The following is a 21,092-nucleotide window of genomic DNA, read 5'->3' as shown; positions in this document are numbered from 1 at the left end:
AAAGGATTATTTTTGTAAGAAGTAAATCAAATAGTATCACATCTGTTCAGAATTCTTCCAATAGCTCCCCAACATATTAAAAACCTTATCTGCAGCTTCTTTGAATTCATGTTCAGTATTTTCCTGCTTGCTCACTGTTTCACCACAGTGGGCCGGCCACCTTAATGATCATCAAACAAGCAAGTTTCCTCCCAACTGTAGGGGCTTTGCACCTTCTCATAGGACGCTTTGCCTAGAACTCTTCTTCCAAGATCTTAGCCTAGCTCTTTCATTTTAGAAAAGGTTTCCTTTACCACCCTTTCTAAAATATTTATCCTCACAGACTGTCATTCTCTATATTCTTCCCCTGCTTTGTTCTTTTTCTCAGCACTTCTCTCTACCTGAAATTATCTTACACATTTGGTTATTAGTTATGGTCTGTCTCTCCCATTAAAATTTAATGGAGAATAGGAACTTTCTTCACTAGTAGATCCCCTATGCCTAAAACAGTGCTTAAGAACATAGTTGATACATAATATTTGAATTACTAATTGAAAATAATAAGCTGTGCAACATGACACAGTCAATAAACCCAAATTCAGACATTCTGATTCCATGGCCCATGCTCTGAACCAGAACATGGTATTATCATAATTAATATCCAAGAGCATGGAGTATAATTGAATGTATTAAACAATCAAATGAATGTGAATAATGTAATAAGAAATACAATGTAAGTTATTCAGAATCAAAATCATTAGTTGTAAGTAATTATGTAAAAAGTATTAATTTGTAATATAGTGATGTAGTTTGTAATAATGGTATGATTATAGATGGATTGTGGCAGGGGAGATAATGAATGAATGTCTTTCCAAATGATGGCTTCTAATTCCACTGGTGGGTAGGACATGAGTACTTTGCTGAGTGAGTAGGATAAAGAGCATATGGACCCCTTTGTAAGTATGATATTTAAATGTTTTAAATTAAAATTGTAACACAGTGAAAGATATATAAAGTCTTAGTTTTATAACTCTTACATTGTTCTTGTGAACTTTTCTCTAGGTTATTAGTCATTGTCTTAGGTGGAAGATAAGGAACTGGTCCCCAGGTAGACAGAGCTCGTTTGCTGGTGTCAAACTGCTGAGTGAAAAATTCCTGGAGCTTCATTCCTATTTTTATCAGGTCTGGTGTAGTTGATCTTGATATCATTACTTGGAAAATATCCCACTTCAGATCTCCATGGACAAAAATTTCACTAGAGCATAAAACAGAGTCTTTATCATACATCTTATAGAAAATAGTTTAAAAGCACCCAAAAAAAAAAAATCTCTTCCCCACCAGCTTTTCATTCATATTAATTGTATGACATAAAAATCATGTAATTGCAGGAAAAATAGTTTGAGTCTTTTCACTGAATGATAGAAAATATGTTAAGAGCAGTCATGTAAAGTACTGAAAAAGTAATATTTCACTAAATACCTTTTATCAGTCATGCTTGAATCCAGTGTGTTATACAGATTTACTTTCCATTCATCTTGAAGTTTGAGGTCAGCATTACTGAAGATACCCATGAGAATACTTGAGCCCATGTAATCCACACGAGCTTCCGTAGAACCCATAGTAATCTGAATTTTGTGACTGGGTTGCTGGTTTGGATGTTCAGAAATATGAGCTAAAATAGAAACAGTAATGACTTTTCACAGAAATGCCTAATAAAAACTCATCAAAATCAATTTTCAAATGCTTTTCTCAATATATTTTTCAGCTATAAATTTCAACATACCAACCATCTCCAAAGCATTTACATCTATAGTTCCTCCAACTACTCCTCCTTTAGAATCTAACTGTGATCTTCCCAGACCAACAGACATGCTTATTTCTCGATCTCGATTACTTCCTACTGACAGGCGGCCTTGGCTCTTCAAACCACTAGTTGTCCAGCTATCAAAAAGTAAAAAGGCTTATTAAACAGACATATGGCTTCCAATGTCATGAATTAAAACAGGAGTTATATGATTTCAAAAAAAATTGGACAATGAAAATACATTTCTTATAAAAACTATGGTAAACATTTGAATATTAATAATGATGCTTTCTTCTTAGCTAGAAAATTATGCTATTTTCCTTATTTTCTATCTTTTTAGAGCATATATTTCATGCTGTTTTTATGTTACAGTATCTTTAGGATTAAACCATTTTCAGGATAGAGCAATTTATAATTTATCTATTGTCTTTACTGTCTCAAACATTTCAGCATTTGAAAAAGGTTTTGTATTGCTTTACAACAATTAGAAAAATTATATATGATGATTAAATATATTTTCTTTGTATCTGAATAGCTTACGTTGTATTTCCCATTACATTACTCATATTCATTTGAACGTTTAATTGCTTCAAGTTGATAGCAAACACGACAAGTGTTTCCCATGGGGTCCCTTGTTGGCTTGCTGCTTTGTTTGATTTGTTAAAAGGAGTTGATGTTTTTGAAAGTGAATCTAAAAATAGAACATAAAATGTACATTTATTTATATAGATGTTCAGCCAATTACAAAGCAAAGGTCACTCGTATTACTATAATCCAAAAAGTAAAATTATGATATTTCTGTGTTAAAGCTAACTAACATTTACTAGCTGTCACACTATCTCTAAAATAGTATTTACCATTTACTGACTGTTCAGTTTTACTTCTTGAAGGCTCATAAAGTTCTGTATGATCTCCATTTCATATGAGGAGATGCTGGTGTGCATGATATACAGCAGCACAGGTCATTTATCGCCCTAAGACTTTCCTAACAAAGGCGAAAATCATGTTGCTGCTTCCAAAAAGAACTTGGAAGGCAGGTACCATTATGAAATGCAGAGGCTCACCGGGATGCCTGTCTTCTGTGTTCTTATGGACTCAGTATGCATCTTGAGTCCTGGCTTTGCTCATTATACTCTGTAATTATACTCTATCATCTATTACCTTGTGACATTAACTGCACCATTTTATGTACTTAGACACAAGTCGAGTGTTGAGCACATAAGAAAGTTAAAAACTAGCTGAATAAAAGAATGACTTAACTTTTTCAATATCAAGTACCTTTTACAACACTGTAGGTTTGTTTTATTTCTAACAATAACTACCATATGGAGCACGCTAACACTATGCTCATTTCTTTCTCCTTATCCCTTTTCAAAGCAACTAGCCATCCAGCTCTCTTATCTACTAGCAAATACTGTGAAGTGTGTGTGTGTGTGTGTTGTTGTGTTTGGGACTCCTCCCCCAACCCCACATCTTCCATAAAAACCTTTAAGAGAATCTCTTCCTGCAGTTGGGGCAAAAGTCTGGCAGTGACTAATTAAGATTTTTATATTAGGAGCTCTAGAGGGCTACCGATAACAAAAGAACAGTGTTACCTCTTCGGGGAACTGAAGAATCGGACACACTCCTTGACCTTATGGAAGCTGGGGATTTTAGGCTCTGAGCTGCTGTCCCTGGTGACATGGTGCTGTTCGTCATATGCTCATTGAACACATTAGGTGACTGAGGCATGTGGGTGAAGGAGGCTGACTGACTAGGCTGCTCCCAGGTCCTGCAGTAAGCTTTTCTTGATGATTCGGGAGAAAGGTGTTGGCTTACACCTTCAATGGAATCAGGTGTCCCTGGGCCAGATGCTAAAAGGAAAGTAGATAACAAAAACAAAATTAACAGGATAATATCTCCATGCTATAAAACAAGAAATTTCACCACTCCACCACTTCTAATCACATTTTATATTTCTTCAAGTTCTCTGAAAACTATACAATGTCCAGTCTGCAAAGTTCCAGCATGTTATTTAATTCTCATAGAAAATATATGAGAAGGGTAGGGCAGATACTCTGTCCCATATTACAGATGAGGGAACAGACCTAGAATCCAAATTTCTAATATTTTCTACTGTATAATGCTAACTCTTAACTGTCACTTACACAGTGTAATACTACAGCAATATCTATGTCGAAGAGAAAAAATGAAATATGGTAGCATGTCCCCAATATTTTCTATTTTCCATGTTTAACCATGATTAAGTTGGTTAAATTTATTCATGCATTTCCAAATTTTACAGAGATTATAGGGTAATCATCACAGAACAAAATAATCCCCGAGGGAGCAAGCATTTTGTGCCCTCCAATGCTAGTACATTCCCAGTGGTTACCAGCACATCAAAGGGGCTCCACTGACATTTACTGAATGAGTAAAACAACTGCAGGGTAGTTTACCAAGTAAGACAAAGTTTGTGTTATCAGTCATGGATCTTATCATTATTGTAATCAAAATTAAAAGCAGCCTAAGTATAATCTATAATTACATAAACAAGCTTACTTGGCAAATTAATAGTTTGGTCTCCAAGGAATAGGCGTCTTGCAATACTCCTCCTATACCAGGCTCTTGGAAATGCCAGAATTTCACTGAGGCGGCGCATGTCATATTTAAAGGAAGCAGACCCTATATCACAAACAGCTGATACATAAATAAAATTTGTTAGAACATATTTTCAAAACCTTTAATATTTTCACATGGTAGATATAATATTACACAACTGAATTATAATACTGTTACAATTCTTGAAATACCAAAATGAGGTATATAGTATGATCAGTAAGTGATAATGTGTTCCTTTCACAGCTGATAAAAATAGCACATTCTAGCACCATTAGTTCCACTTCCATTTTTGAGGTGAGAGCAAACTGGAATTCTGTTACCACTTTGTCATGAAATTCTCACACAGGACCTGAGATCAGTCTTATAGACAGCTTCCAGCTTTAACATAGGGCTCCTCTCACATACGGAAAATGAATCATCAGGATTAGCTAGAATACAGACTTCTTCAAAAGCAGCTGCAAACCAAGTAACTGTATGGCAGAAGTTAGTGTTTTGTGAGTGAAAGTCACTCAATCGTGTCTGACTCTTTGCGACCCCATGGACTGTACAGTTCATGGAATTCTCCAGGCCAGAATACTGGAGTGGGTAGCCTTTCCTTTCTCCAGGGGATCTTCCCAATCCAGGGATCGAACCCAGGCCTCCTGCATTGCAGGTGGACTCTTTACCAGCTAGGCAACAAATTGTCAGTCTCAAAGTGTTCTGATGGCTGTCTCGGGGTTTTTGCTCTGCTACTTCTGCTTCAGGTGCTCCTCCAGTCCTCCACCAGAGCTTCTGTTGCATTCACATGTCAGCGTCCCCTAAACCTGAAGTTCCCGTTTCAGCCTGAGCCCATATCCACACAGCCCAATAGCCAATTGCCTATCAGATCCTTCCACCTCAGTGTCATTTAAGTGTTTCCTTCTTTATTTTCTAAAGGTAGTGACCTCACTGCCCCTTGAGTTACCTAAGCTAAAAGCCTGAGGCAATTGTTGTCTCCTCTATTGCTCCTCATACAACTTGTCCTTAAGCTTGTGGATTCTCATATTTATCTTGAAACCATTCTCTCTCTTTTTTTACTATCACAATTCAGGCCCTCATCCCCTATTGCTTAGTCTACTTCAACAGCGTCCCCAAGCATCTTTCCACTTTACCATCTCTTACCATTCTCCCATCAGCTCTCTTCCTAAAACATCAATCTTAAGGATCATTCCTTTTTTAAAAAACATAGATTATTTTATAATTCATGTATAATTTTGGTGGTCCTTTTTTTGTGGCAAGAATACCTAACATGAAATCTACCCTCATAATAGATTTTTCAGTGTACAGTACAGTATTGCTATCTTTAAGGACAATGTTGTCATATAGTTCTTAAAAACTGCTAATGGCTTCTTCTTGCCCAAAGGAATCAGAACCCCATTTTTTAGCGTGGTATGAGTCCCCCCACCCCACAGTCATGTCCTGGGCTGTTTTATCAGCTTTACCTCCAGTCAAGTCCTCCCTGTCTCTGGGCCCATCTACTTTGTACAACTAACTCAGTGTTCAGTTACACCTATGCTTTAACTCAGTGAATCAAAATATGATCCAAAAGCATACTTTTTGATGCTCTGACCATTAAATACCATGTTGCCATAGCCAAGAATATTCCTACATAATTTTGAAGACTGGCCCCAACATCATATCCTTTGTGAAACCTTCTCTCCTCTCTTATATGAAACAGAATTTGTTTCCTCCTCTTTAAGTAAACCTCTATTATAGGATTTGTCACACTGCACTGTAATTTGTCTACTCCAAATACCTTGCCTTATTCACATGGGCATCTTCAAGCACCTAGCAGGGTGCCTGGCACAAGTTCACTGTAAAATACAGGCTCAATTACATGTCTGCTGAATGACCAAACATATATTGTGTTGAGTGGATTAAGTGTACTTACCTGTATTTGTTGGAATAATTTTTAAAGTTTTCACTCACTTAGTACTCTGAATTCTTCAAAATGTTCTACTCAAATACTCAAATCACAGTGTACAGAAAATGAGCAAGTGATTTGTCCATCATATATAACTAGTTAGCTTTATAATAAAGCTAGTGATACACAGGTACACAACTCAAGATCTTACGATACCAAGTAAAAAATTTTCAACACCCATTCCTCCTTAGTGTTAGATTTTATAATTAAAAAATCAAAAAATAAGTCAGAAGTTGTACCAAGTCATGGTAGAGAAGTGAAGAAGCAGTTTTTAGCAACTTAAATAGGCATATTTTGGTTCTTGGGTGATATTTCCATGTATGTATCTAGAAATCCTATTTCTAAAACTGATTATCTCACTGGACTGAGATAGTACTTGGCTGGAAGTTATTCTTCTCCTTAAAATCAGTTTATCACTAAATGCTTAATATTATTAAATTATTTAATATTTAAACACTTAAAAGGAGGCCCTTATTTAATTCTGGAAGAACAATATTTCAATTAAAAAATATAAAATTGAATACCAGATATATTTATTAGCGTAGTATCCATTTTGCTTGCAGACTTGCTTACAGACTGACTTTCAAAAAATGAGGCACCTCCAGAACGCCTTATCCGAGACAAACTCACTTTTACAAACTCGAGATTTATACTGAGTGAGTCTTTTCGACCAGTGACTGAAGTGGGTTCTTCATCTACATTCCCTTAAAAAAAAATACACGTGAAAACACACACACACACACACACACACATATATATATACACACACAAAAATCCCCAACAACTAGTTACATGAAGTTATTCAATAGGCTATAATATGCTATTAATTAAAATCACTTAAATGAGGTTAAAAATTTAAGCAGAATGACATAATGAACATTAGACATTCCTAACAGTAATACGTTCAAGTCCATAACCATAACTGGTGATTTTTACATATCAACAAAAACCAGCACCTACATAGAGTGTGTCTATTATTTGTCTAAATAAGTTAATAACATTCACTAATACCAACATCCTATGTATTTTTAGTGGTAAATCTGTACTTTAAAATGGCAGTGGAATTTAAGTTCACTAAATAACTAGTCTAGTCATATTAAAGAGTATCATTTTAAATTAACAAATGTGATGATGTACAAATTTAAAATTTTAACTATTGACAGAATATAACTTTTTATACAAATAGCAATTTGATGAAACATTTAAACACTTAAGTAACATAAGTAACCTCATATCTGAAGAGATTACACAGTGTATATCACTTATAAAATATTTTGAATTTTAAAATCTTATATGATTTACCTACATTACTTATTTCATATTTCTGTTTATTTAATGTAGAGACCGGATAGATATTATCAAGAAGAAAAATAAAGTTTCTGATCTCATTTTATATCCATTAATTAAAGATAACATCATTTTTAAAAAGATGAAAACTTGAAAAGATGTGATAAATTTGGAAAAGATGCAAACATGCTAAGTATACCTAATCCTCCTGATCCAGGTGTAAGGCCAGAAACAGCGGTTTTTTGTTTCCCTGCTCCATATGGATGAAATACATAAAGGGAAAAGTCAGACATGCATGCAGTGAAGCTCAGCCCAGAGGAACTGCTGCTGGAACTGGTCAGATCGGACTGACTACTACTATGTCGACTTCTGCCAAGAGGGCTGCCTAATCCTGATGAGCCTATAGGGAACACAAGAAACCCAAAATAGAATAAAACACAGAAAGTACTAAAAAAAACTGTCCTTAATATAGTCTCAAGAACCAAACATGATTTGAAAATAAAATGGAAATAGTCAAACATTAACTGATCAGTAGATTTAAATCTTTAACATGAGGGCTTAGATGTATTTTCCAGTTAATATACTGTATAAACCAGGGCTGAATATTCTGTTCATTGTTGAAATAATTATTTATACATATGACTGGCCAACTCCAAGGTTTCCTGTTTAATTTCTCCTTTGTTCTACTGGAAGCAGGCGGTTGGAAGAGGTACAAAATAGCTGAGTGTTAAGCAGTGGAGGAGACATGAATTGTAAAAAATCCAAATCATACAACTGGAGTCCACATTTCCACAGAAACAGTGGAAACAGAGCTACATACACAAAAGGAGAAAGTTAAAGGTCTCTCTCTTAGAAATCAAGAAGGCCTTATTGCCAACATTCACCATGAGTGGAACAGGCTAATTTCAAAGAGTTGTCAAACTCTTTCCTACTTTATAGATTTTATACTCTGTAACCTGGAGTGTTTTATTCCCCCAGCTGTCTATGTGGCTAACTCATACTTACCACCTTCATGTTTTCACTGAAAATATACTTGTTTGCTTATTATCTATTTCTCCAAATTCAATTCAGTTCACATTAGCAGGGAATATGCTTGTTAGCTAAGTTCACTACAGTATATCCAGCCCTTAGCACTGATCCAGAACTCAGTCAAGTTCTTAAAGACCTTTTCAAAGAATGGATATTGTCATAATCTACATTTCTTATACATTTATTCTCATCATCATTCCTTCCTGCATGTTTTATTATGATAACATAAGGGGTGCTACTTCACTTTTTCATTTTCTAAAAGAAACGTGGGCATAAACATAGATTATAAATAAATAATAAATACCTTATTATAAAATAGCTTATTATATTCCTTTCATTATATATTCCTAGCATAGTGCATATATACTGCTATAATAATTTGTGTTAATTTATCACATTTTGATATTAAGAAAAAAGTGAATATTCCAATATCTGCTTTAGGGGTAGAACTGTTAAACTGTCTTATTATTAGTTCTCTTATCAGTTCTTTTACATTTTCATTCATTCTGGCCTTTCTTTTTAAAAATGTCCCATAAAATCTTCACTTCCTGCATTTGTGACCTCCAGAGTTTTAGGGCAGAAATGACACTGAGTGGAAAATGACTGTCTCATCAGGAAATCATCGGTTCTACTCTAACACCTAAACCTTTCATGAAACGGATGTTTGGATTAAGTAACAACATTTTACCACTAAGTTTTTTTTATACATAAACACAATTTGATATACTTTTAATTCAGTATGATAAGAAATCCTTGCAAGATAATACTATAGCTCTTACCATTTGCAACACTGATCACTCATAACGTAAAAATACAGCGTAAAATAAAACATTCAAAAGTGCTTGAACACATTATCATTCACACTTCACATTACATGTGATATGCACATGAATGGACAACAAAACGCTGTGCAACTGCCATTCCTTGGGTATAATGAAATACACTCAAAACTTTGATCCACTATAGATTTTTTCTATAAATACCCTAATTCTCAAATATTCTCCTTTTCCAAATGTATTTATTTGGAAATGTTTACTAATTACTATTAAAATAGTACTTGGCTTTTTATGCTAATTGAATAAAAGAATGTTTCCACACCTGGTACTCCAGTTTTGCTCGAGGAGGTTTTTGTTCCGCTTGGAGGAGCACTACCTCCAGGGGATAAGGTCTCTGCAGGATATGCAGCCCCTAGAGTCTCCAGTTCTCCTCGGTTTGAAGAAAACACCAAATCCAGGGATGGCAGCTTTAGCATGCATTCTACTCTTGACACTGGTAAACAGCTAAACTTGATCTGTGAGGGCTGAAAAGTACAGAAAGACAAAGAAAAGTTTCTAGGAAGTGAAGTCGCTCAGTCGTGTCTGACTCTTTGCGACCCCATGGACTGTAGCCTACCAGGCTCCTCCATTCATGGGATTTTCCAGGCAAGGGTACTGGAGTGGGTTGCCATTTCCTTCTCCAGGGGATCTTCCTGACCCAGGAATCGAACCTGGGTCTCCTGCATTGCAGGCAGGCACTTTACCCTCTAAGCCACCAGGGAATTAGGTGATTAAAAATTTTTCAGTTGGACTCCAGAAATTACACTCAGTTTCCATTTCAGTCTACATATATCAAATTTATTATTTTGAGTTTAATGCCCTTCCTTTTTCAAACAGACACATATACATTAAACAAAATGCATTAACAAAATCATAACACTTTTAAAACTAAATATTTGAGGAATTCTAAACAGTAAATATGTAGGCATTTAGATAATTCAGAACATTAAATTTATGTCCACGTTGTTCATAATCAAATATTTTAAAGCAAGTAATTTCTTTATGCCAAAATTTTAAAAGGCTATTATTGCATTTATAACTGAAGTTTTACAAACTCTCCAGGCCTCACTTATGTTTTTATCAGATCTTCAAAGAAGCTAGTGCAAAACTCCAGAAGATCAGACTGAAATTCTTTTGGCCAAATTGCTTTTGTAGAAATTATCTGAAGAAATGATCATTAGTGTTTCTTTTATTCTTGAGACTGATCATAAAGTTTTAATTGAAGGTAAACTAAACCTTGAAGTTTGGATACAAGTTAAATCCTCCTTAATAAACAGACTCAATTGGATGCTAATATAACGTACCTCATTTTACTGTGCTTTGTAGATGTTGAGTGTTTTTTTTCTTTTTTTCACAAAATGATAAGTTTGTGGCAACTCTCCTTGAGCAAGTCTAATGGTATAGCTTTTCTCACAGCATTTTTACTTAAGGTAGGTATTGTTTTATTTTAGATATAATACTATTATATACTTAATAGAATATAGGATAGTGTAAACAATGTTTATTTGCACTGGGAAATTAAAAAAAGTAACTTGCTTCACTTCAATATTTGCTTTATTACAAAAGTGGTGGTCTGGAACTTAACCCACAGTATCAGAGGGGAAGCCTATACTCCAACAGGCCTGAAACAGGACTGAATTTTAGGATAAAATTATTAAATATATGATTATATAACCCTTAGAAGAATCTAAAAAAGGTACTATTGTGACTTTATATCTCAATTTCACTTTATGTCTGCCCACAAATAACCATAATGATAAGAAATACAGATGCCATGATATAATTTTTAAAAGGCATAATGTGCTAAAAAACAGTTTTAACTTACATATTTTACCTTTGCCATAAAAGAATGAGATCTCAATTTTGAACACTCAAAGATATGAACTTCCTCAGCAGACAAATAAATAACACATAAAATTGTACATATACTTTCCAGAGGTTCAGGCAACCTCTAGGCCATCATAGACATACTAGAGGTCCATGAACCTTAAGAAAACTTTAAAAGCAATTAATATTGTAAATGTTCAGATAAACTTAAAAAAACATTTTTTCTTTAAAATAAAAAGGAATAGATGAAGTATATTACCTGAACTCGTACATAAACCACAACATCTACAGGGAAGGAAGAGTAAGCAGATGTTGAAGATGATACTAGTGATGTTGTTGACTCTTCCATAGGATCTGGTATTTCAAAATGTCCCATATCTTCATCTTGAGAGCTGACAGCTGTTAAAATATTTAAAGTTTTACTGTTAGGGTAAAGGCAAACTATTTATTAAAAGATCTTTTTCTCTTTTGCTAGTACTGAGATCAGGGTATGAATGCACAGAAACACTGGCTTCTGTAGCCCATTATTCATTACATCTTTCCCTATTCAAACCTCTTACTCATTTCTTCAAACTCTTGATTCCTGCTGCTGTACCAAACAACATACAAAGAAAAGGGTAATTTTGCCATTGTCCTCAAGGAGTGTTTCCAGTCCAAGAGTCACTCTAATATAGGACCTGTTGTTGTTTAGTTGCTAAGTCATGTCCAACTTTTGTGAATGTGTGGGCTGCAGCCCGCCAGGTTCCACTATCCATGGGATTTCCCAGGAAAGAATACTGTAGTGGGTTGCCATTTGCTTCTTCAAACACAGGATTAAGGATGTTAATTTTGTCATTAAGTAGCTGTAGCCACGGAGGAATCATAAACCCCACCAAGACTAGATGGTATCTCAAGTTCTTTTTCAGTTCTATAATTCCTTTATCACTGAATGTATTATACAGTAATATATAAAAGCATTACAAAATCCTTCTAGTAACAGGACCCCAAAATACATGTGATGGGCAGTTAAGTATTTAAGAGGACACTCACTTGTATAGTTCCTTTCAATTGGTGTAATTGGGATAGTTTCCAGAGCCTTTTCCAGAAAGTCTAATAGGCAGGGACTGATTACCATTTCTTCTGGCAATGACTGAAGTGCTACCCAGGCATATAACTTGGCTGTTTTTACTCCTCCACTTCCTTTTCCTTTGGCTAGAAGATGTACAGATGTGAGATGAATTTAATAGTTTCCAGAAAACATAATTTTGTGAGAAATTAGAATTATATGAGTTTAATCAGGTGAAGCACCTTATACTTAAAACCATACAAGAATGCAATAAAAATAGGTTGATAGAAATCTTATTGTTAGAATACAGAGATGATCAATGATGTATATATATAAATACAACAGTTACTCCTACTTGCTCTAGGTCACAAATTTTGGTTCGGTTTCTAAAATTTATACTTCGCTAACTCTCTCATTAGTATTTTAGCATTTAGTCTCTCATTTAGTATTATTTGTCCACTTAAGAAGATATAGAGGACTCTGACTAATGAAAATTTGTGGCAAGTGAGGAAAAACATCAGTTTTTACACTTTCTTAGGTTCTTGCTATTCTTACCTGGTAAATATTTACATGCCTCCTTACATGGGCTGCATCTCTCCTTCCTTCTCCCTGACTAAATATTTCCACATCAACAGAATGATATAACAGCTAAGATTTAGATAACTTTGGCTTAGGTTTCCAAGTCTACCATGTATTAATTTGCAAACCTAGGAAAGAAATTCAACTTTTATGAGCTTTAACTTTCTTCATATATAAAATGGAGATAATAATACCTGCCCCGTACTTAATGGACATAGATGTGTCTTGTCAATTTAAAAGTGATATAAAAATATTAGGCATTATTATCATGATTACTGGCTACTTTGAAAGATTAATGTATCAAGTTCCATCTCTCAAATAAAGCTTTTTCACTAATTCTTGTCCAACCCAATATAACCATTTTTGGAAATTCTATTATATATATAAGGGTATTATTCATGTGGTATAGTAGCCAGATTCCAAAATAACTTCCAACGGTCCTTTCCTCCTGGTATTCATGCTCTTGTGTAGTTCCCTCCCACACTGAATAAGGGTCACCTATATGATCAATAAGATATTGTGGAAATGATGGTATGTGACTTCTGAGACTTAGCCATAGAAGATATTGAAGCTTCAGCCATGTATTCTTTTGGATCACTCCTTTTGAAGGAATGTCAGCTGCCATGTCATGGGAACACTGAAGCAGCCAGTCATGTGGGGAAAGACTAAAGCACCAGCTTGTCAGCCATGTGAATGGGATATGATGGAAGCAGCTTTTCCACACTCAGTCAAGCATTTGGATGACTGTATCCTTACCCAACATCCTGACTGCAACTTCATAGACAACTGTGAAGTTAGATGCACCCAGCCCAAATGCTTTTGAATTTCTGAACCACAGAAACTATGTCTAAGATTATAAGCCACTAAGTTTGGGATAATTTGTTATATAATAATAGATAATAAATATGGTTTAAGTTCAATGTATTCTGTATACACAGATCTAAAAAAATAAGTAAAAACTGATATTCTAAGGTAATAGTAATTTGAAAACTAGGCAAAAGGAATTAGCTTACACTTCCATACATGAATTTTGTACAGTCATTATTGGCAAGTCTAAGTCCTTTTTTCTTAAACATGTGAATTTGAAAGTCTTACTAGAGCAAGTAGGTGATGACTTAAAATTAATTTATGAAAAAAGTTAGAGTATGTTTTCCTTAAATACCTGAGGGAATAGGTGGGGGCTGGGGAGGAAGTAAGGTGTTAGTCTTGCTCTGGACAGTGCAGGGTAAAGGAGGAGAAGGAGGAGATGCAGCACTATCTTTCATACCATACAGCTTGGACTCTTTAGAGAGTGTTCGTGGCAAGGAAGATCCTCTGGAGGCATTAGGTGATTCGGTCTTTAGAGTCTTGGAATTGTAATGCAACTGTATTGAAACAAATAAACTTCCAAAATTAAAATTATGCACATGAGGAAAACAAAGAAATGTACTAAAATTTGGCAGAAAGAACACTGATCCAGGAACCAGAAGATTTTACAAGTTAGCTTTGTGATTCTAGCAAATTCCTTATTAGCTTTTTTCCACTTTTAAAGTGAAAAGAGATCATCCCAGATACTATTTTAAATTCTTTCTAGCTTAACATTCTAGGAATGTATAATTCTAGAATCTAAAAAAGTTGCAATAGGCAATGTTTTTGCAAACATGAATATCAATGTTTAGGAAAGAAAATTAACTTCTTCCTGTCAAAATTTCATGGAAAATTTCATGCACATGGGGCAATGTGCAATTTAGAAGGTTTCATGTTCAGAATACAACTACATTAGAGAAAACTTCAGAAAGTCTCATTTTAATGTAACTAGTGTTGAACAAAACTGAAGTGACTTAGCAGCAGCAGCAGCAGTGAAGGAAGAATATATATGATAGAAAATAAACCTGGCTAATAATAATCTTATTTCTTATCCTAGATATTTAGGTTTTTACCTTTACATCAACTCCAGGAATATAAAATACTGTTGTTTCTAAGTCACTGGGCTTTGTTTGTAGAGATGATGGCACTTTCTTGCCAGTCATTAAATGGGTGGTAGAAGCATAATTAGTTTGAAACTTCTTCTTTTTGGAAGGAGATTCTTGATCTAAACTCCTGGAACTTCTGTCATAACTCCTATAAAAAGAAAAAAATTTTTTTTATCTTTTTGAAAGACATTTCTCTTATATTGTTTAAAGTCAAACTTTTGTTAATAAAGTTGAAAAAGTGAGGCTCGTCATTATCTCTAGCTAAACTGGCTAATCCTTGCATGGATGAGGTTTATGTTGTATGTTCCATAATTATACAGGGCAGTTACCTTTGTCCTTTCCTGAGGTCACAACTCTTCCAAACGAAGGCTGAACCAAATGAAACTACTCTTTACTTAGGTAAATATAGCTGAATACCAGCAGTTTATTTTGGCTTATTGCAGTTCAACCAAAAATAAACTAACAGTCTTTTTTATCATCACTATTACACTTCTAAGACTTGAACTAGTTATACTGCCTTTTTATCATCTCATTGTATAAAAATCTTTATTAGACAGTGAGACATTTAAAAATCTTTTATTATAGAAAACTACAACATACAAGTGTAAATGGAATGGTAGAATGAACCCCCATGGGCCCATCTCCCAGCTTCAACAATTGTCAGCATTCTTCCTACGTGTTTCACCTGCATTTCCACCCATTTCTTATTCATCCACTAAATTATTAATATTGTTATTTTCACTAATTTTTTTTTAGATTAGGAAGAAAAAGCAAAACAGAAATTCAAAGAAAAATGAATCTAACTTTAGGCCTGTCTATACAACTGTTTTTTCAATGGTGGCAATGTAAAGCTACAGTTACAGCCTGAGCAACATTCCAGTTTACTGAGGCCTCTTTGTTCAGTTGTTTCCCAGTCTTTCTTATTTCTTTATGAATTCATCAAACTCTCAATAACAAGACACCTTTCAGTATTGCACCGTCCTTTGAAACAGAAATGTGAGTAACAGGATAGGGACTATGTGAGGAATTCATACTTGGAGAATTCCAAAGACAAAAGTGTTCAAATTAACAGATTTGCAGAATCTAAATCAGTCATCCATTTCTAATCACCAAAAAGTATTATACATTTGCTTAAAGAAATAGAATATTACATAAATGAACAGTCAAACACTCTATGATTAGAAATACTCTTTAAGTCTGTATTTTGGGATGTGGGGAGAAATGTTTGTTATGATTAGTGATATATAAATAGTATTCCTAACAAATGAAGTTATATGTACCCCTTTCTGACCAATATCTTACCTTCTCAAGCTTATATCATCATGTTCTTGTAGAAGGGTGGTTGGGTGGAGCACACATTTTCCACTATCAATTTCAACTCGAATATCAAGTTCAAAGTCAATATTTCTCTCTGTAGCTGTGCCACTAAGACTTCTGTTGGCTGGGGCTGTTGGCCAGCGTTCTGTAAATAGCTGATGAACAGCAGCAAAGCCTGTTGCTTTTTTACGAGATGTATGTCTAGAGGAAGAACAGCTGGTCATTATACTGTAGTAAAATAGGAAGTTTTCAGCAAACTATTTTCCAACATGTCATGTGAGCGATGAAAGTGTTAGCTGCTCAGTTATGTTCGACTCTTTGTAACCCCATGGACTGTAGTGTAGCCTGCCAGAATCCTCTGTCCATGAGATTCTCCAGGCAAGAATACTGGAGTGCCATCCTCCAGGGGATTTTCCTGACCCAGAGATAGAACCTAGGTCTCCTGCATTGCAGGCAGATTCTTTACTTTTGAGCCAAATAACTTTGGAAATAAAGTCTGTAAATAAATTTTACTATTTTATAAATTCACACAAATTACCCAGATAGCTTTTACTTACTGAGGTGTTTCCTGTTTAATGGAGTCACACTTTATTCAACAACTATGTTCTGAGGAATTATTATGTGCCAGGCAATGTGCTAAGTACTTGGGACACAGGCACAATCACTAATAAAGAGTCTGAATATCAGAGTATGACCTACATTCTACATTTTGGAGGAGATTTCATTTCATAAACTGTAAAATTTAAATGCTACTTTCCAGATTTTGTTTAAAAAAAATGGGGAAAGAAAACAATAATGCCAAATGGAGCTAGATTATATTAATAAATCATGGATATATCTCAGTCTCACTCTGGCTAGGCACAGTAAGATTTATTTGTTTTTCTGTAAACATTAACAGTCATAAAATGTTTTAAGCTCAGCTCTAGGGTACTGCCTAAGGATCTTAAAACAAAAAAGCTACTACTCACGAGGGTTTCCTGTAAATATAAAACCTTTCCCTCTCGTGGTCGTCATCCTTTTCATCTTTGTCAGAATCTTCACTGGTAGAAGACAAACTGTCATCCCGTCGACCCTCTTCAGACTGGAAAGAAATGCCTGGTGAAAAGCCTCCTGGAGTTTTGGGAGAACTGAACACGGAATATGATCCTTCACTATTTGATGAGTAATGGGAAGGACCTTCAATGGTTACTGACAAGAGGTCCAACTCTGTCTCCTCTGGAAACTGAATGTAAAGAGAGAAAACATGAAACAGGTTCATATTACAAACCTCTTTTCAAGTTGAAAAAGGAAAAGAAAAAATACATGTTTAAGCATTTAAAATCTCAAAATTGGATTTCCTCACTCTGAACTGAAAAGTCAGCTCTGTGAACATATGAAATGGCATATAAAACAAGGAAGGAAGAAGTTCAAACCACAGAAAAGTCATACCACTGACACAATAAAAATCAGAGTGAAATTTTACTTTATGTAAGCATATAGCATCATGTGAATTAGTACATACCGTAATTCTTTAAAGAACAGTTAGTCATGGTATGGAGACAAGAGTAAACAGTGTGATCCACTTTAAATTAGAAGGTCAAGAGAGCAGTTAGTGACGGAAGAGCATGCAGGTGTTAGCACAGAATGCACTTTGTGCTTCTAGAATACTTTTTGTGGATACATCTTTTTAAAATGGGCCTTAAAGAGCTGAAGAAAGATGTGTAAATAGTTACATAATTAAGCATGTCAGCCAATCAAATGTAAGAATCCTATATTTTAAGGTGAATAGTTTGTATAAATATAATGTTGTTCCCTGAGGACTGTACCATGAGGCCATTTCATTTAAATAGGCAAAAAAACAAAAACAAAAAACCTTCTATGTCCTAATTTTGATTCCAGGTTTTGAGAGTTGCTTACATATCCTTTGAGAATGTGACAAGCCTTTGAAATGTATAATATGCAAGGTAAATTTATTGATACTACAATTAGATGCATAGTGAAATCCTATAATCAAAATTTCCAACATTGCAGAATCTAGATTTTCTTTATAGCTTTTCTTCAAAACATCATTTAGTAAATAAGTAAGTTATATTTTATAAGAAAATCTTTGCTTCTTTAAAGCTGTGCTAAGAGTTTATATAGATAAACATCCCTTTGTTTTATATTTATTTTCTATTTAACCGGTTTCCCTTGTAGTTCAGCTGGTAAAGAATCTGCCTGCAATGTGGGAGACCTGGGTTTGATCCCTGGGTGGGGAAGATCCCCTGGAGAAGGGAAAGGCTACCCACTCCAGTATTCTGGCCTGGAGAATTTCATGGACTGTATAATCATGGGGTTGCAAAGAGTTGGACACAACTGAGCTTCTTAACTTTCACTTTCTATTTAACCATGCTTAATGATCTACTTTGTAACTTATTATTTTCATATACTATTTTTCATAAACAGCATATACAATTTAGAAACAGGATTTGAATCAATTGAAATATTAATGCCTTTAAGAATAAATCAGTCATTTCACAGTATATACATATATCAAATAATTATGCTGTACACTTGAAAATAATGTTACATGTCAATTTTCTTGATTTAAAAAATGTTGGACAGGTGAAAAAATCAATTAGTAGAATCTATTCAATTCACTATAAATGATTTATTTCCAGGTTCAGTTTTAGAAAAAAGGACATGTCTGTCAAGCTTACTCTGTTACAACCAAATAATTCTAAAACAATTCAGCTTGACTAAATTCAGTGGAACTATGGGATAGATATTGAGGCTATCTTAAAAGAGTGGGGGAAGTGAAACAAAACAAATGTGGAGTAAGTTCCAGTTTTTAAATGTAATTTGGTGGAAAATTTCTAGACAAAGATTTATATACCTACTATACAAACAATTTTAAAATTAAATTTTACTCTTACAACTATATTTAGGGAAAACATTTATAAAGGTGTTAATTTAACTTATAAATGATTGTGTAGCACATTTTCCATACTGCTTTGAACATAATTTTTAATAGATTACTTTTATAAATGCTTTTTTATATCAGTGACTCAATAAATAACATTCAATGATTAATTTGTTATTCCGAGATAGGTTTGATTATAGTTTGAATTAGGTAACTCATTTTTTTAAAAGTTGATTCTTTTTATAGATGAATGTAGGGAAAAAGAGATTCACTTAGAGATTAGCAAATAAGTAATATATGGCAGTTTTTGGTTTATGATTTCATTAATTTGGTACACTGATTTAGTCCTTTAATTTTTTGAGATTAAATAATTACTATTAAATTAGAAGTATAGAACTAAAATATATTCATGCAAGAGTTTATGAAATATACATGATAAAAAAAGAATTCAACCAATCATTTTAAAGCTTTATGTAAAATATTTTCAAGATCTGAGTTTAGTAATGAAATGAGAAGAAGACATTTTGAAAGCGGATTTTCAGAGTGGTTAATTAATTTTAAAGGAAAACTTATGTTGTTCTTAAAAAGTACCTGAAAATACCCTTCCCCAGGACAGCTGGACTGTGGTGCACTTCCCCATACTGTTTTTTTCAACTTAATTAAAATGATAAGAAAATTTATAAAAATTTATGAAAAATAAAAAACCAATGTTTTAAAAGTAAACAGAAAAAAGAACAAATACTTTAACATAAATTTTAACATGCTATGGTTAAATTATAGTATAACTTTGAAACTGACTTTTTTACTACTAGTTTCTGATATTATTTCTATATATTCTGAGCTAAAGTATATAAACAATAAAATAAATAAAATCATATACATTTACATTTGTGTAAACTACCTAGTTTAATGTGGAACTGAACTTGAAAGAAATTATTCAACAAAACGTTTCTACCTATGAGCAAGCAGTAGGGAGACTGTTGTGTACACAGAACACTAGTACTTGGGTATGGCTCTCAGACGGCAGCATTCGGGCAGGGCCCTCTTGGTGAAGCACAGACACCGTACCCATCACAATCTGCACTGCCACTTGTAGGAATCAGTACTTCTAAACTGAGTAACTCATATAATTTAGTAATTACTAAAGATTCTCTAGCACTGTGTATCACCAACAAATCGTCTCTCTCTTACTGTATCTTGGATATTGAAAGTGACTCTGGGTCCAGGAGATGCTGCATCAACACGAATTTCTGGGAGCTCCTCAGTTTCTCCTACTCGAGAACTGTAAGTAAAATATAAGGTTATTAAACATTAATATTCTTAAAACCCTGGACTTTTATAAAAGTCTGATTAAAGACATTAACACTTTATTTCTAAATATTTACTTTATCCAAGGATTGAACTTTTGGAACTCCTTAATGTTTAGCATCGCATAAAACAAAATTCATTGCTTTAATTAACACAAGATTTTCTAAAACCAAACCTTATAAAAAACAATTTATACTTATTGTATAGTGTTTTTAAGGTTTCTTTTTCTTTTTCTTTAGTTTGTGTGTGTGTGTGTGTGTGTGTGTGTGATGTGGACTAAAATCTTTATTGCATTTGTTACAATATTGCTTCTGTTGATTTAGGTTTTGTTTTTCTGGCTATGAGGCATGTGGGATCTTAGTTCCCTGACCAGGGATCAAATCCCCCTGCATTGGAAGGCAAAGTCTTAACCACTGGACCACCAGGAGGTCCCAATAGTGTTCTTTTACTAGTAAAACTATATTTTTCTGTATATTTTTCTATAATATATAAAATTTACATTTTTCCATATGTTAAAGGTTCTTTTCCAAGAACCTTTTCTACAGTGACAAATTTAAAGCTACAGTTACTAATATGCAAATATTCATTTCTTTGGATGGTCTATAAGTTTACACATAAATTTGTCTAAATGGCAATGTACTTCATTACTAAAAAGTACACAATGACTTTTATGATATAAAAGTGTACTTAAATGAGACAGAATTTCTCAAACTTCTTACATTGACA

The 21,092-nt window shown here is 34.0% G+C and overlaps 1 protein-coding gene and 1 non-coding gene across 10 annotated transcripts in view; both read right to left on the bottom strand.

Moving 5' to 3' along the window:
- BLTP1 (bridge-like lipid transfer protein family member 1) overlaps positions 1-21,092 on the bottom strand; it is a 200,550-nt gene that overhangs the window by 14,388 nt on the left and 165,070 nt on the right. For 5 of the 9 annotated variants that reach the window (XM_061142286.1, XM_061142294.1, XM_061142291.1 and 2 more), the window contains 17 exons: positions 20,250-20,340; positions 19,650-19,712; positions 17,146-17,399; positions 16,163-16,378; positions 14,828-15,008; positions 14,071-14,272; positions 12,314-12,475; positions 11,544-11,683; positions 9,741-9,942; positions 7,813-8,013; positions 6,851-7,030; positions 4,325-4,462; positions 3,379-3,636; positions 2,324-2,474; positions 1,763-1,920; positions 1,459-1,651; positions 1,017-1,234 (listed from right to left, as the gene is read on the bottom strand). In XM_061142286.1, coding sequence (XP_060998269.1) covers positions 1,017-1,234; positions 1,459-1,651; positions 1,763-1,920; positions 2,324-2,474; positions 3,379-3,636; positions 4,325-4,462; positions 6,851-7,030; positions 7,813-8,013; positions 9,741-9,942; positions 11,544-11,683; positions 12,314-12,475; positions 14,071-14,272; positions 14,828-15,008; positions 16,163-16,378; positions 17,146-17,399; positions 19,650-19,712; positions 20,250-20,340 — 3,008 coding nt within the window. The remainder of the gene's footprint in view (positions 1-1,016; positions 1,235-1,458; positions 1,652-1,762; positions 1,921-2,323; positions 2,475-3,378; positions 3,637-4,324; positions 4,463-6,850; positions 7,031-7,812; positions 8,014-9,740; positions 9,943-11,543; positions 11,684-12,313; positions 12,476-14,070; positions 14,273-14,827; positions 15,009-16,162; positions 16,379-17,145; positions 17,400-19,649; positions 19,713-20,249; positions 20,341-21,092) is intronic. The other 4 variants (XM_061142292.1, XM_061142295.1, XM_061142290.1 and 1 more) reach the window with 3 other exon arrangements.
- Positions 10,107-10,179, bottom strand: TRNAC-GCA (transfer RNA cysteine (anticodon GCA)). Its single transcript has one exon. It is a non-coding gene; the product is annotated as a tRNA-Cys (tRNA).

This window comes from Dama dama, chromosome 5 (genome assembly GCF_033118175.1).
Source record: "Dama dama isolate Ldn47 chromosome 5, ASM3311817v1, whole genome shotgun sequence".
In the NCBI taxonomy this organism is placed as follows: Eukaryota; Metazoa; Chordata; class Mammalia; order Artiodactyla; family Cervidae; genus Dama; species Dama dama.
This window is presented reverse-complemented; position numbering and strand designations above follow the sequence as displayed.